Below are 16605 nucleotides of genomic sequence, written 5' to 3' on the forward strand. Positions count from 1 at the left end.
GTGTACTTCGGTCCTTCTGCCTGCTCTGCTCCCTGCTCTGGCTCTGGTGAATTCTCTCACCCTCCCGCGCTTCTGACTGTACCCAGTGCTTGTATAAATAAATAAATAAATCTTTAAAAAAAAAAAAAAAAAAAAAGAAGTGATAATGACCTTATAGTATGATATCACACAGAATGAAAAGGATAAACAAGCTGCTTTGAATTTGAAAATGAAAAAAAGCAAAAAGTTGTAATCATACTCTGTAGGACAGTGTCTTTTTTTTTTTTTAAGATTTATTTACTTATGCATATAAGAGCTGGGGTATAGGCCAGAGGTGTGGGGGGTGAGAGGATTCACCAGAGATAGAGTGGGGAAGAGAACAGGCAGATTGACCGAAGTACACTACTCAGGGGAGCAGCGGGAAGTCAGGAGAGGTCTGCTGTATCATGTGGGTAGCTCCCTGGCCAACCTGGGGATCAAACTTGTTCTGCAGAGGCTGTGGACAGCTTCACAGGCTGTATCTCAACCCCTTGCACCACCAGGAAGGCCAGGACAGTGTCTTTGGACTAAATCATTGCATAATTTCTTGGAGAAGTATGGGCTCTTGAGCACATTTGTGTTGCTATATAATTCACATTAGTTTCAGGTGTACAATATAATGATTCAATATTTGCATATGTTGCAAAATGGTCACCATAATAAGTCTAGTTAACCACTGTCACTCTACAGTCAAAATTTTTTTTTCTTATGATGAGAACTTTTAAAATCTACTCTCAGCAACTTTCAAATATACCACACAGTATCATTCACCATGGTTACCACCCTGCACATTACATCCCACAACTTATTTATTTTATAATTGGAAGTTTGTACCTTTTGACTACATTTCACCCACCCACTTCTGGCAAGCATCCATCTGTTCTCTATATTTAAGAGTTTGGTTTTTCTTTTGTTTCTATTGTTTGGATCCCATGTGAATGAGGTCATAATGTGTTTGTCTTTCTCTGTCTGAATTCTTTTTTCTTGAACACATATGAAAGTTTATTTTTAATTTTTTAATTATACTCAGTATGCTTTATTTCAAATCACAACAAAAAAATATTTCACTTTCATATTTTCATTTTGTCTTACGTTTAAAAATAAAAACTCCCTCTAAATGTGTTGAATCTATTACAGAAAAATGAAGTAACTGATTTCTAATATAACACCCTGGCAATGAAATGACCTATTACTTAAATAAAGTCACCTTCTGTTAGAAGGCAAAATGCAAAGTGGACATCTTCCTGGCACACCATTTCTTCCATATTCAGAAAGATAGGCTAATGAGATTAATAATCCTGTTCTGGGGCCTCCATACTGGTCTAGGGGTTAAATCTAAGCGCTATTCCCTCTTAGACCTGAGTTCAATCTCCTGCTAGGAAGCTGACACATGGCACAGCAGACCTCTCTTGTCTCACCCACTGCTCCCTTAGCAGTGTATTTCAGTAAATCTGCCTGCTCTGCTCCCCACTCTGTCACTGATGAATCCTCTCACCCTCCCGTACATCTGGCCTGTATCCCAGTTCTTGTATAAATAAATAAATCTTTAAAAAAAAAAAAGGGTTTGTCAGCAAAGTTTGTGTGTTATTTGATTACTCATAGTTAATATACCATAGTAATTGAAATTTGAACCTTGTTTAGAAGATTAGTGTTATTTAACTAAACCATAGTTAACTGAAATTCATACATATTAGAACCATTTTAAGAAAGGCTGTTTTTATTTTATAATTGAAAATAATTTACTGGTCATCTCTTAAATTTCTCTGCAACAAATATATATATATATAGAAATTTAATTGTTTTATATTCTTGAATTTTTAAATGGTAAGAAAATTCTGGGCTGAGTAGCATTACAATTTTTACTATAATTGATCATACTACATAGTAGTTTAATTCAAAAGTAAAAATTTATCAAAAAATATTTCAATTTGATGAAGCAGGCTATTTTCTTTCATTTAGACCACCTATCCTTGAATGAGTACTGCATACTGCTGGATAAGACAGAGTTTTGCATCAGTGATATTCCTGTTTTCATTTCTAAACATAAAATCTCTGAGAAAATGTGTTCACACAGACAAGAAGATGGGAATAGGAAGAATTTTATTATAGTAAAGCAACTTACTTCATGGATACTTTCCAAGTTATCAAAAATGATAACACTTTTGTTGAAAACAAGGAATTAGAAAACTTTGACTTGCAAAATACTTGTTACCCAGTCATTAGAATGCTATTTTCTTATTTTCCAGGAAGGATACCAAAAGACATAGCAACTCCAGGGCAGCCATATACACCTGTGCTGGGTGTATATCTTACAACTCCTGAGGACAGTGTTCACATTACAATCTATTGAAGTACAACACGCTGGAATTACGCAACTGTATGTGATGACTTTATAAATATACCTATTTTTTGTTGTTGTTTAGCACTATCTTCTTTAATCCAGTATGTAAATAAGGTATAGCTAATTTCCTAAATGTACCTACCATTTACATTGATAATGACAGCACAGTTATCATATAATTGAATGATAGAAATACTTTGTGGAAAGATGTACTAATAAGATAAAATCAATAAATTGTATTTTTAGAAATCAGGAATCCTATGAAAGGCAAAGTGTGATGTCAGTAAGGCATCTAATTCCATGCCAAGGTCAGTATCTGCCAAGAGTCATTTGTATCTCATCTCCATGATGCCTCTTTATTTCTTTAAGACTTGGACTCACAGATGGCACATCTGTTTTCTTGAACAGTGTCATTAATTTATTTAACTTATGAATGCTAATTACATGTTTCTGAGTGCATCAAATCTATTAGCATTTGCAGTGGGTGCTTTGATAAAGCGTGTGGTAAAGAGGAGCTGCTCCTGGCAGTACCCTTCAGGACCTGGTCTTTCCTTGGCAAGTTGAACAAGTCTAATAGACACTAATATATGCTTTTCAGCAATAGTCCACAACCAGAGAACATCAGGCAATGGAAGCAAAGTTTTGAATTAGTCTACATATCACTCTAAAACAACTGCACAAATAACAATATAGTGAAATCCATTTTGAGTTTAAAAACCCCTACTCTCGGTTAGACAGAATCTGTATTTTCTATCCATCAAACTTCGCATCATAGCCACATTCATCTCCACGCTTCCATGACAAAAATGGAAAGAAGGTTGCATCTTCAGTAAGTCACAAGCATGATCTTGAATTACAATACCAACAATAACATCATTATCAGATAGGAGGGACAAACAGCAATTACAATTAGCAAAGTTCATATAAAGTTGAAGAAATGTTAATAAGATACTATTTTCCAAGTTGATGATGTATTGAATAATAAAGTATAAATATCCTTTTATTGTAATAGCTAATATTCATGTAGCATGTCCTAAATGTTTTCACATTCGTATTTCTTTCAAAAAACTTTGTTACAGTTAAGGCGGTATTTATATTTTTCTAAACAAAGAGAATCATCTGATGCTCTTGATAAAATGCAGATATTCACTCCAAAGAAGTCTGGGTGGTGGTGATATTTGTGGGGTGCGACATAACCAGCATCCCAATTCAATCATGTGGAATTAAAGTAAACCACCCAAATGAGAACAAACAGATGTTCTTTACTCAAGTCTTGATGTATATAGCAAGATAGCCACCACCACTTCCCTTTGGCAGAGGCTCAAAGGCAGGCAGAGGAGGGAAAACGATTTTTAAAAACAAAGTCTCCAGTGCTTCTGTTATAGAGCAACCCCGATATTAAACGGGTTCCTGGCTGTGGGTCCTCACCCGCGCGCTTTAAAGGGACTTATGAATACTCTACTACAGACACACGCAAAAGGGTTAATAAAAGGTTTATTTACAAGAGAAAAAGAAATAAGGAAAATGTACAACTCAGGGAGAAAATAGGGAAATAAAGTCTTTAATGCGTCCTACCCGATCCGACGACCTGGAAACCCCAAAGTCACTCTCAGAGCTAGACGGACGCCACGAGCTGGCCGAGGGCCCCAAAATGGAGAGAGCCCCCAAAGCCCACGTGTCTGCCTTTTGTATCCACCTGGCTGCTTAACCCCACCCTCAGGTCCCAGCCACCTTCCCTTTGGTGGTGATGGGATTTGGAGTTCCCAGTGTCTTTGGCTTTGACCTGGGGTGGGGGTGGAGTCCACAAAGCCTGTATGGAATTTGCTTTGGGACTGCCTTTTCCCCCTAACACTTCTGGAGAAAGTGGTTGGCCTGGGAAAACTGGAGACCAGTTACTAGAAACTGGGAATATTTTATGTGATAGGCTGGGGGAACTTAACTTTATTTTTCTGGTTGGTCCTGAGTGGGAAGTAGGGGTAAGAATAGGGAAGTTGGTAGTCCTTGACCATGCCCTGACTGTCTTGTTCCAGTTGCTGTAGAGGTTGTGGTTTGAGTTCCTGGGTTTCTTAGGTGGTTTAGAGATTTGTCTGGCCGTTGTCCATTTGTATATTGTCTCTCAGGCCATAGTGTGAGGAATACACTGGATCTCTGATGTGTATCTGATAAACTGGGTTTCATCTTGTCTCTTTCCTCCCTTAAGGTAGCTGGATTGTAAACTCACTAGAGCTTTGGACTGTCTTTCACCACTGACCCGTGCCTAGTCCTCTCAGGCACTCAGAAAGCACTTAATAAAATCTTGCAAATGAATGATACATGAACTTATTTGATATTGGCTTTTGTTGGGACAAGAACATGAACTAGCACAGGGACATCTTTATGTGATTGGAATAGTTGTCACCAGGAAAAAAGGCTGGAGGTTGTCCTGGTTCTAAATATGGTAACTTGAATCCCTGGCCCTGGCAGTTCCCAGTTTTTCTGAGCTTCCAGGTTAACCCGTAGTGTGCATATTAGCCTCAGGGGCCCCCTCTAGGGTGGGTTGGCATTTGTGTGGAAACAGGCAGCTACCTCTAGCATTTTGAAAGCCGCCCTAACCCCTGACCTTTTAAGTTTGCCCTTCTCGGCTAGCGAGAGCTACTGAAGGAGGGGGAAAGTGCACACATAATGCATACCACCCCCCCCCCATATATATTATATAGTCTAGAGTTTGCCTAAAGATTCGTGTGTGTTTGTGCGTGTGTGTGTGTGTGTGTGTGCACGCGCCCCTGAGTGTGAGAGAGACGGAGACTTCGCCCCCAGGAGAGAGGGGGCTCGCGGGGCGGGCTCCGCAGGAAGCCGTCCCACCTGCTGCAGGGGGAGCCGCCGGGTGGGGGCCGCGGCCGCACGCCCACCCGCCGCCGAGCCCCACCGCCCCCACCGCCCCCACCGCCTCACCGTTCCCGCGAGTGGCCCCGCGCCGAGGACGCGCGGGGGGCTGTTGGGTTGGAGGCGGGGAGCAGCCGGGGCACCAAAATAGGAGCCGCTTGTGGGCTGGAGCTGCACTAGCAGGCAGCCTCCGCCGCGCCTCTTCCAAAGATGGTCAGAGGGTCCGGAGGCGCCCTCGCCCCCGCTCGCCGCTAGCTCGCGGGCCAGCACCGGGTCCCGGAGCCGCCGCCGGAGGTAGGTGCGGGGCGGACCCGCCGTCCGAGGGCAGCCGGCCGGGAGCCAGCGGGACGGGGCGCGGGAGAGCGAGGCCGCGCCGCCCCCGGAGCCCGCCCGCGGCGAGGCGCGGAGACAATGGCCGCGCGGGCACTCGGCCTGGCTGAGCGCGCGGTCGCCCGCGGCGCCCTCCCCACACCTGCGCGGCGTCCCGGGGCGGAGGGGCGCGGGCACTGGGCCGGGCGGGCGGCGCACAGCGCCCGCGAGTCGAGTCCCGGCTCCAGGCCCGCGCGGGGCGGTCTGCCGGGGGAGCGCGGGCCCGGGGCCCAGGCGCGGGGCGCGCGGAAACCGCTGCGGCCGCCGCGGGGGCGGGGGCTCCGGGACGGAAGGACGGGGACGCGGCCGGGCTTTCCTTTCTCCTCCTCCTCAGGCCAGAAGGTACAAGGTTTCCTTTCTCGAGAGTCGTCCTTGTCCAGTAATATTTCTTGACATCTCGAGTTGAAAGGAAGACAGAACTGGGGGGAAAGGTTGAGTTGGGGCCGAGTCAGGACGGCCAGAGTCCGGTCTCGAGTGGGACGACCCCTCGGACATGGATTTCCATGTGTGGGATCTCCCTTCCAACTGCTGGCCTGGCGCGGATTGCGGAGGCTGGATGAATGAGTAGCAAATCAATATTTATTCTCCAGAGAACTTCTGAAAAATCCGGGGGCCTCATTTTAGCCTCTGAGCTACTTGAATTTAAATTGACCATCAGATTAATTCTGAAACAGTCCATCCATATCTTGCATGTTATTTAGAATCCTGAGTTTAGACTAGTTTGGGAGTATATCAGATGCTTAGGGATCATTGTAATGATTGGCATACGTACCATTTTTTATATGAAGGAGTATGCAAAATTGAAAACATGTTTATTGTTTCATATTTATTGCAGCCATGGCTCTGAAAGGACAAGAAGATTATATTTATCTTTTCAAGGATTCAGCTCATCCAGTGGATTTTCTGGATGCATTCAGAACATTTTACTTGGATGGATTATTTACTGATATTACCCTTCAGTGTCCTTCAGGCATAATCTTCCATTGTCACCGTGCTGTTTTAGCTGCTTGCAGCAATTATTTTAAGGCAATGTTCACAGCCGACATGAAAGAAAAATTTAAGAACAAAATAAAAATCTCTGGCATCCACCATGATATTTTGGAAGGCCTTGTAAATTATGCATATACTTCCCAAATTGAAATAACTAAAAGAAATGTTCAAAGCCTGCTTGAAGCAGCAGATCTGCTACAGTTCCTTTCAGTAAAGAAAGCTTGTGAGCAGTTTTTGGTAAGGCACTTGGATATTGATAATTGTATTGGAATGCACTCCTTTGCAGAATTTCATGTATGTCCAGAACTAGAAAAGGAATCTCGAAGAATTCTATGCTCAAGGTTTAAGGAAGTGTGGCAACAAGAAGAATTTCTGGAAATTAGCCTTGAAAAGTTTCTCTTTATCTTGTCCAGAAAGAATCTCAGTGTTTGGAAAGAAGAAGCGATCATCGAGCCAGTTATTAAGTGGACAGCTCACGATGTAGAAAATCGAATTGAATGTCTATGTAATCTACTAAGCTATGTAAACATAGATATAGATCCAGTGTATTTAAAAACAGCTTTAGGCCTTCAAAGAAGCTGCCTACTAACCGAAAATAAGATACGATCTCTAATATACAATGCTTTGAATCCCATGCATAAAGAGATTTCCCAGAGGTCCACAGCCACAATGTACATCATTGGAGGCTATTACTGGCATCCTTTATCAGAGGTTCACATATGGGATCCTATGACAAATGTTTGGATTCAGGGAGCAGAAATACCAGATTATACTAGGGAAAGCTATGGTGTTACATGTTTGGGACCCAACATTTATGTAACTGGAGGTTATAGGACAGATAACATAGAAGCCCTTGACACAGTTTGGATCTATAACAGTGAAAGTGATGAATGGACAGAAGGTTTGCCAATGCTCAATGCTAGGTATTACCATTGTGCAGTCACCTTGGGTGGCTGTGTCTATGCTCTAGGTGGTTACAGAAAAGGAGCTCCAGCAGAAGAGGCTGAATTCTATGATCCGTTAAAAGAGAAATGGATTCCTATTGCAAACATGATTAAAGGTGAGTACAGATTATGTTTATTCTGTATTTGAATTAGATGTTTCACGTTAGGCCAGAGGTCTTGCTTCTCTTGCAAGTAACTTTTTAAATAAAGGTAAACTGGTTTATAACACTGTATAGGTTTCATAGATAACCTTTATACTTGAACATCTATATGTGCCTCATTGTGATCACCACCAAAAGTTAGTTTTCATCCACCACCAGGCAATTGATCCCTTTCACCTACTTTAATCACCCTTATCCCCCTTCCCTGTGATAACTTCTGTTCTGTTGTCATACCCTAAGAATTTGTTTGGTTTGTTTGTTCCTTTGCTTTGTTTCTTTAAATTTCATGTAAGAATGAAATCATAAGATATTTTCTTTTCTCTGTTTGATTTATTTCATTTCGCATAGTCCCCTCAAAGTCCATCCACCTTGTCACAAATGGCAGGATCTTCAAGTAACTTTAAAATAATTTGCATTTTAGAATATTATCTGGGAACTATAGTGGATTATACAAATAATGTAACACAGACTATTCCACATAAAAGCATATTATAGCAATCCCCAGTTTGAGCGATATACTGTTAGAGTATACTCTCAGGCTAGAAAAGAGGTATTAATGTAAGAAAGCAATATAATTTATTCTATTTACAAAGTGTTTTGAGTCTAGATCTTATTTCAAGTCCTGAGAATTTATTTACCAAAGTCTAAATGAAGAGATAAAACTGGATAGTTTTATTAGTTCAGGTTTAATTTTTTTTTTTTGACTTGTCTTGAAAATGAGCCCGTTTTGATTCTGCTTTTAAATATTCAACTTTTCTCCTCTGATCATCTGATGTCTCTCTTAAAAGGCCCTTCCTTAAAATCTTGAAAGGTTTGGATCCTGTAGGGTGTAACAAATTACATTTCTTCAGAAACTAAGAGAAACAGTCTCTGCTTTTTGTGATTCAAGTCTTGTCTCTTAGGAAAAGGAGTGGGCTAGATTTCATATCCTCCCTTAGTTATTTGCAGAGCCAGGCACACTACTGGGTCTCAATATCGGTGTGATAAACACTGTATTTTCTGATGTGGTTGGTATTATGTTAGCCTTGCTTTCCTTTCCTATTGGCAAAAAAGTTAAACTAGAATGTTATTTAACTACACTTATTCATTGGTGCTGGGGAGTTGCACAAAAACAACTGGTAGGTTGTTACCAAATTTGTGTCATTTTATCCCAGTGTTTCTTCCCAGGCCTTTCTGTTTCTGTTTTTAATACTAGTGAGGGTGTGGGAATTTGACCTGGTCTGGGAATCTGGATGACAAGCAGGAAGCCTGGAGAGGCAGAATGTTCTTGTCATCAGGGCACTATTTCTGAAACCAGACTGCCTGGATTCAAATCCGACTTTCCACTTATTTGATGGTGAGCGTGGGCAAATTGTTTAATCCCCTTCTGCCCCAGTTTTGCCATCTGTACAATGGGGATGACAGCAGTACTTACTTTAGGGTTTTGAGAGGATTAAACAAATGTATGCATGTGAAACACTTAGAACAGTGTCTGACAGAGTCAGCGCTCACTAAATGTTAGACATTATTGTTATGAACATCACTGTAAAAGAACATGTCAGCTTTGATAGTATAGAAATACCTTTCATAGTAAATCATGACTGCTCTCTATATACCCAAGGATTCAGCAGTCTCTGCTGTCGCTGCTCTGGTTTTTTGACTCTGCCTGAGCTTGGCCTCCACTGGGAGGCTTGCTCCCCTCCCAGGATGATTCTGAATGCCCTTTCTGACACCTTTCCAAGAAAAGAAACAAGAAAAGTTGAAATATTTTAGCAGCTCTTGTAAACCTGGACACATTTCTGCTTCTGTGTCTGTTTTGTTGTTTTTTTGTGTGTGTGTGTGTGTGTTTTTTTTTTTTTTTCCTGTGGGACCCTCACCAGCGGTCGGGGATCAAACCAGTGCTGCAGAGGCTGCAGGCAGCCTCGCAACCCAGCGCTCAACCGCTGCACCACCAAGGGAGGCCCTGCTTCTGTTTCTTTTTTTTTTTTCTTTTTTTTTTAAACATTTTTGAGTGTGTTTTATTTTATTTTTTAAGATTTATTTATTTATAGAAGCACTGGGTACAGTCAGAAGCGCGGGAGGGTGAGAGAATTCACCGAGCCAGAGCAGGGAGCAGAGCAGGCAGAAGGACTGAAGTACACTGCTGAGGGGAGCAGCGGGCGGTAGGAGGGGTCTGCGCGCCATGTGGGACCCTCCTCTGGTGGCCGGGGAGCAGCCGGGGATCAAACCGGCACTGCAGAGGCCGCGGGCAGCTTCTCAACCCAACGCTCAACCGCTGCGCCACCAGGGAGGCCCTGCTTCTGTTTCTTAATGAGCCAGTAGTTTCAATGGTCTTATAGGTTAGAGTATATTTCTTTGAGGATGAAAATTTATTACTTTATTGAAATTAAACAAAATAATTTGAAGCATTGTCAAAAGAGAAAATGCTGCAAAGGTATAGCCAGTGTAAAAGAAAGCCATGTGTAGTATAATCTTGCCTTAATTTTGTGTGAAATGGGAAACCCTCATACCCCAAAATCCTTCCCTACCTAACTGCTAGGAATACAGTTTCCAAGTTTTCTACTTTTAATTTGAAGTTTTGATTCTAGTGTCTGTCTCTTGACCTTAGTGAAGGGTAACACTTGTCAGTCACGTGCAGTTTTGGTTGGTACTGGTTCTGATGAGTGGATTCACGCTGAACTTGCAGTTCTCCATTTTCCCTAGAAAGGATGACATTTCCCCAGTTTGTTTTATGTTGTAATCATGAAGTGATTATCATTTTTTCTTGTAATGAGATCTTCAATTGGGTTTTTCAAATTTACTTCCTTTTTTGGTTTAGGATGGGCAGAGAAGAAATAAAAATGCACTTGGCAGTTTAGGAACCCCTAACTTTTTCCCTTGTCATAAACATCCTGCTTAGAAGTTTACTTTGGTTTTGGAGTAGAATTTAACACAATTGAACCATACCAAACAGAACAGTGTGCAATAAAAGTTGATTAAAAGACTAAACAAACCTACATTTTCAACTAAAATGAGTCTTTTTTTTAATCTCCCTCTTCCCCCCACCTCCCCCTGCTGAACCCATTTCTTCCTCCTCCTCAATGTTTCTGTGGCATCAGTATTTCCCAATTTCAGGACCTCAGAATAAGTCTTGTTTGTCTCTGATTCAGTCTGTCACTAAAACCTGTCAATTTTACCTGTGTCTTTGCCTCTCTGTCCTTGTGTCCATACCTTGGGCTTTTCTAAATCAGTCAGGCGTTTAATTCTTGACACCGGGACCAATTCTGCCTTTGTAGTCTTTCCTTCCTCTGTTTAAAAATCTTAAAAGTCCTGTTAAATTAAGTGCCAATTTCTTAGTTGGACATCAGGTTTCTTTGCTATGTGGCTTTACTTACCATGCCAGCTTTAATTCCCATCCAACAAGCCCAGATATGCTGGAGTCTGCTGGGGAACTTGACCTTGCCTTTTGCACTTTTCCTCTTCTTAGGGCTTCCTTCCACCTCTACCTGCTGAAGTCCTATCTTGTAAGGCCCAAGTCAAATTCTGCCACCTTTTGCCATGATTTTCTTAGTAAAAAGCAGTGTCTCCTTGCTCTAAACATTTATGGTAGCTCATTTGTTCTTATTTTCTGGTGCTTCCAGTCTGTACTCTGTGTTTTAATTATTTTGTCAATGTCTGACCCTCTTTGAGAATAATGCAAGTTGCTTTTCTTTTTCTTTCTTGTATACCTCAATACCTAGCACAATGCCTTGCATCTATTATCAATAATAACAAAAAGTCATAAATTTAGCTCAATATCCATTACAAAACAGAACGAAAGATCAATCTAAAGATGTGATTTTAATTAACACACAGGCGTGGGAAATGCTACAGCCTGTGTTTTACATGAAGTTATCTATGTTATTGGCGGTCACTGTGGCTACAGAGGAAGCTGTACCTATGACAAGGTCCAGAGCTACAACTCAGATATCAACGAATGGAGCCTCATCACCTCTAGTCCACATCCAGGTAACAAAATATGTCAAGAGTATGTGTTGTCAGCATACTACTTTGTCAGTATAGCTTGTAAGCATGAGAGAAGGCTAAAAATGAGCTGGAAATAAAATATGCTCAATTATAGTAGAATATACATGGGTATAAGTAAAAGATTAAAAATATTTACGTATTTAACAGAAACCACAGGTTATTCTCACTATATCATGTCTATAAGTACTTTTTCTGATGTCTTTGCATGAAATACATTTTAAGTCTGGGTGATTAAAAGTGGCAGTTTTTCTTAATTTTTTTTTTACTTAGAGTCTTTTTGTATTTCCTATGTCTTTGTTATGTGCTTTCTTTCATTTACCACATGCATCAGTTCTTGTATAAATAAATAAATCTTTAAAAAAAACCACAATTTTTATATACAGAAAACATTCTATCAAGTAATTAAGAAAAGCACCTGTTGGTTCAGTTCAGGAGATGGTTTATTTTCTTTTTATTATTTTAACATTTATCATTTAAAAAAAATTTTAAGAATATTTGCTTCCCCCCACCCCCTCAGATTGAGTTCCCATAGAATTTCCTTCCCCAAGGCACCCAAGCACCATCACCACAGTCCCCTGTGCTCTTCCTTCCTTCCCTCTGATCCCTCTCCCTCCTCCTCCTCTGCAGGATGTCTCTGGTTTATAATTGTCTGTTTTTGCTTTGTTGTGTTTTGTACTGTTGTTATTTTTTTTTTATACTGATGTCTTATTTGTTTCCCCTATATTTCTGTTATAAGTGAAACCATCCAATATTTTTCTTTTTCCTTCTGGCTTATTTCACTGAGCATAATTCCTTCTAACTCCATCCACGTTGCTGCGAATGGCGTGAGTTTATCTTTTTCGATTGCTGAATAATATTCCACTGTGTATATATGCCACATCTTCTTGATCCAGTCATCTATTTTTGGGCATTTGGGTTGTTTCCAGGTTTTACCTATTGTAAATAGTAGTGCAGTAAACATAGGTGTACAGGTGCTCTTTTGAATCACTGTTTTTGTGTCATTTGGGTAGATCCATAGTAGTGGAATTGCCGGATCGTATGGTAGCTCCATTTTTAGCAGACTGAGGAACCTCCAGACAGCTTTCCACAGTGGTTAGACTAGTTTGCACTCCCACCAGCAGTGTAGGAGAGTTCCTTTTTCTCCACATCCTCGCCAACATTTGTTGTTTCTTGTTTTTTTTTGATATGTGCCATTCTTACTGGTGTAAGGTAAAGGTGGTATCTCAATGTGGTTTTGATTTGCATTTCCCTAATTATAAGGTATGTTGAACATTTTTTCATATGCCTGTTGGCCATTTGCATTTCCTCTTTAGAGAAATGTCTTTTGAGTTCTTCTGCCCATTTCTTGACTGAATTGTTTGTTTTGTTTTTGTTGAGCCGTGTGAGTTCGCTCTCCCAGAAGATGGTTTCTTTTTTAGAGGCATGTTCTGTCTGAGTCTCAATAACTTTCAAGCAGTCCTGGATGTGTAGAGCTCTATGTTGGCCTTTTCTTACTAATCATAAAGGGGATATGTTGTCTGCCCACAAAGAATGGCCTGCTTTCTGTGGTGTCTTTTGTTCCTTTACTTGTGTCTTTGTGAAGAGCTCAGGGGAAACATAAGCTATAGCCTATTACGGTTATGCCTTATGTTTCAATTTTTTTTCATTAGGAAAGATTCATATCACTAGACTATTTGAAACATTTTCTGTAGAGCATCAGGCTTCTGTGTAGCTCACTGGAGAGTATAATTGAAATTTACAAACTCGAACCATCTGAGAGTAACAGTATAGTAATAGCCAATCTTCTTGACCATTTTCCATAGGTTAGGTATTAGCTAAGCACTTTGCATATAATATTACCTTAAATTCTAACCACAACCCTGTGAATAGGTATTGTTTAGCTTTGTTTCACATGTTTGGAAATGAAGGCTTAGAAAGGTAAAGTAACTTTCAAAGTCACACAGTTTAGAAGAAATAGACCAGAATTCAAATTTAGGCAGTCTGATTGCATAATCTGTTATAACCTCTAAGCAATCTGCTTCTCTTTAAGGAAACAGGTTCCCCTTTTGACCAGTGCAGCTAGTTTCACCATATATTATATATCTCATCTCATAGTGCAGGTGTTGGAGAACTGACTCTGGTGCTACATCTCCCTACGCCATTGACTTTGCGTAAGAAGAGACTTTAGCTTCATGCTGTCCTGGCTCTGAGACATCTTGGAATGGGTAGCCTTCTATCTCCTAGTAGCCCAGATGTGTGATTCCATACTCCATTCTACTTTCTGTTAATGCCAATGACATTATAATGGAAAGTAGTAATAACAGCTCATCTTCAGTAATAGCTAACATTTATTTAGTAAGTATGTGCCAGGCACTAACAGTTCCAATAACTGTACATGTATTAAGTCTCACAGCAATTCTATGAACTAAATACTACTATTATCTCATTTTATAGGCCACTGAGGTACAGAGAGTAAATAAATTGTCTCTGGTCAGCTAGCTAGTGCTTGTTAGGGATGATGTTCAAATCCAGGCCATCTGGCTAGTATCACATATCCTTAATGTTTACACTGTTATCTCCTTTGCTCCTCATGGTAACATTATGAGTTAAATTTTACTTTGCTTTATCTTAACAAATGAAAACTCAACATATGAAAAGTCAGATTAATAAATTAGAGAACATTTATTTACATTATAAATATATATTTCATAGAGGAAGTCCTTTAAAAATAAATGTTCTAGAACATATTTGAGTTAGATATAACAAGAAAATCTAAAAGGCAGTGAAATTTAAGCCATGAAAAATTGAAAACTCAATTAGAACTTAATATTAAATGATAATATAAGTTAATTGGAACATATAAGTACATTTGTAAAATTTTGATTTACATTGGACTTTTTCCTGACATACTATAAGGAACAAAGTTATCAAATTAGCACCCTATATCCTGTTTGGCTCTCACATTGTTGAACTGGCTGGTTACCAGTTTAAAATTCAGGAGATAACAGATGAAAACCCTGATTTCTGGCCTTTAGGAAAACTGGAAGTTCTGACATCTTTGGACCATATTCCTTGCTGGCAGCCATCACTGGAGCCAGGTAGTGACTGTTACTTCAGATGAGGCTGTATTCTCCCTTTCAGTGCACTCTCTCCCCTTTTCATCACATCACAGACTTAGGGGGGCTATGCTATTGTTTTCTTACTCTTAGCCTGCTTCACTAAGCTAGTCTGTTATCTCTTAGCCCTTGAGGGCATTTGGGTCTACATCCAGCTGAATTATAGGGAGGTGCTGCTATACTTAATGTTTATACTGAAGTACAGCAGCACCTCCTGAGGACATGAAAATGCAGGTTTTGTGTCAACCTTACATATACGTAACTTTGACAGTGAAGAAATGCCTGTTTTTTCCTACTGCATTTTTATTTACCTTTTTAAAATAAATTTTTATTGAGGTAACATTAGCTTATAATGTGTAATTTTAGGTGTTTGGGGTTATAATTTGATGTCTATATTAACTACATCACCATCATCACCAAAAGTCTAGTTTTCATCTACCATCATACAAATGACACCCTTTACCTGTTTCACATACCCCCCCAGCCCCTTCCCCTCTGGTAACCACCAATCTGTTCTCTATATCTGAGTTTGTTTTGTTTCATTTTGTTTGCTCATTTTTAAATTCCTTTATATTCCACATATGAGTGAAATAATACAATATGTATTTTACTTAGTATAGTGCCTTTAATGTCCATCCTTGTCACAAATGACATGACTTTGTCTTTTTTTGTAGCTGAGTAGTATTCCATTGTGTGTGTCTTTTTTTTAAAAAAAAAGATTTATTTGTATGTATGCATACAAGAACTGGCCAGAGGTGCAGGGTGGGGTGAGAGGATTCACCAGAGAGAGAGTGGGGAGCAGAACAGGCAGACTGACTGAAATACACTGCTGATGGGCGCAGCTGAGGGGAGCAGCGGGTGAGACAGGAGAGGTCTGCTGTGCCATGTGCGTCACTGCCCTGGCCGGAATCTAACTCAAGCTGCAGTGGCTGACAATAGCTTGATAATGCTGAGACTTTAACCCCTGCGCAACGAGGGAGAGGCCCATTGTGTGTGTCTTTATCCATTCTCTGTCAATATTGTTCTCAAATTTTGATATCCAAGAAAATAAGAATTCTCCCACTTCTCCAAACCCATGTTACTTTTCAGTTATATTTATGTAGAATTTTTATCGGCGGTAGCTGTTTCAAGTACTTGTAAAATACTGTTAATATAAATTATATAAATCCATTCAGCAAATTGTGAAAATTAATGATGATTCAGAAGTGTTATCAGCTGGTGTAAGTGATTCAACAGTGAGCTTAGTAGACTTAAATTATTCAAAGTTTACCAAAAATCTTTGATTTGTGAGTCTTATGGTATCTTAAGAGGAGTATCTCAGTCTTCCTATAACAGTAGAAATGTTTAAAATAAAATGATTCTTATTCTTTTTTTCTTTTTTCATATCTATGCATTTATTTTTAACTGAGGTAATATTGGAGTACCCCATCAGGTATTATCACTGTAGTGCACCGACCACCAACTCACCCATATTCTACCACCATAGACCATTGTGCTTCCTTCCCTCTTTGTTATTTTGCCTCCGTCTCCCTCTTCCCCCAAAACCTGATTCTTAATAGTTTTTCTCTTTATACAAATACAGCACAGTGCTATCTTGTTAACAGTGTGCCTCATCTGCGAGGTCAGCTGAAGGGTGACCTGAGAGAGAATGACAGGAACAGGTCATCCTAATAGGGCCACAGGGAAGAGGTTGTCAGGGTTGCAGTAGTATGTGCTCGATTCCAAATGTCACCACTATTCTGTCTTTGTTTGCTAAACTATAAAGGATTTTTACATCACCTCACTGTGGTATCCCTTTTATTTTTTTAATCCTAATAAATTTTGCTCTCTTTTTCCCCTAA

General features: G+C 40.1%; 1 protein-coding gene across 5 annotated transcripts in view; it reads left to right on the top strand.

The window, feature by feature from the left end:
- The window catches only part of KLHL23 (kelch like family member 23), a 32126-nt gene that overhangs the window by 13409 nt on the left and 2112 nt on the right, over positions 1 to 16605 (top strand). For 3 of the 5 annotated variants that reach the window (XM_037523493.2, XM_054699839.1, XM_054699838.1), the window contains exons 2-4: positions 2265 to 2395; positions 6426 to 7640; positions 11499 to 11651. In XM_037523493.2, the coding sequence (XP_037379390.1) occupies positions 6428 to 7640; positions 11499 to 11651 (1366 nt within the window). In that variant the 5' untranslated portion in view covers positions 2265 to 2395; positions 6426 to 6427. Of the gene's footprint in view, positions 1 to 2264; positions 2396 to 5351; positions 5516 to 5891; positions 5933 to 6425; positions 7641 to 11498; positions 11652 to 16605 lie in introns of those variants that run through there. The other 2 variants (XM_037523492.2, XM_037523494.2) reach the window with 2 other exon arrangements.

The sequence above is a fragment of the Talpa occidentalis genome, unplaced genomic scaffold, assembly GCF_014898055.3.
Source record: "Talpa occidentalis isolate TD23 unplaced genomic scaffold, MPIMG_talOcc4v2.1 talOcc4.3, whole genome shotgun sequence".
Lineage (NCBI taxonomy): Eukaryota > Metazoa > Chordata > Mammalia > Eulipotyphla > Talpidae > Talpa > Talpa occidentalis.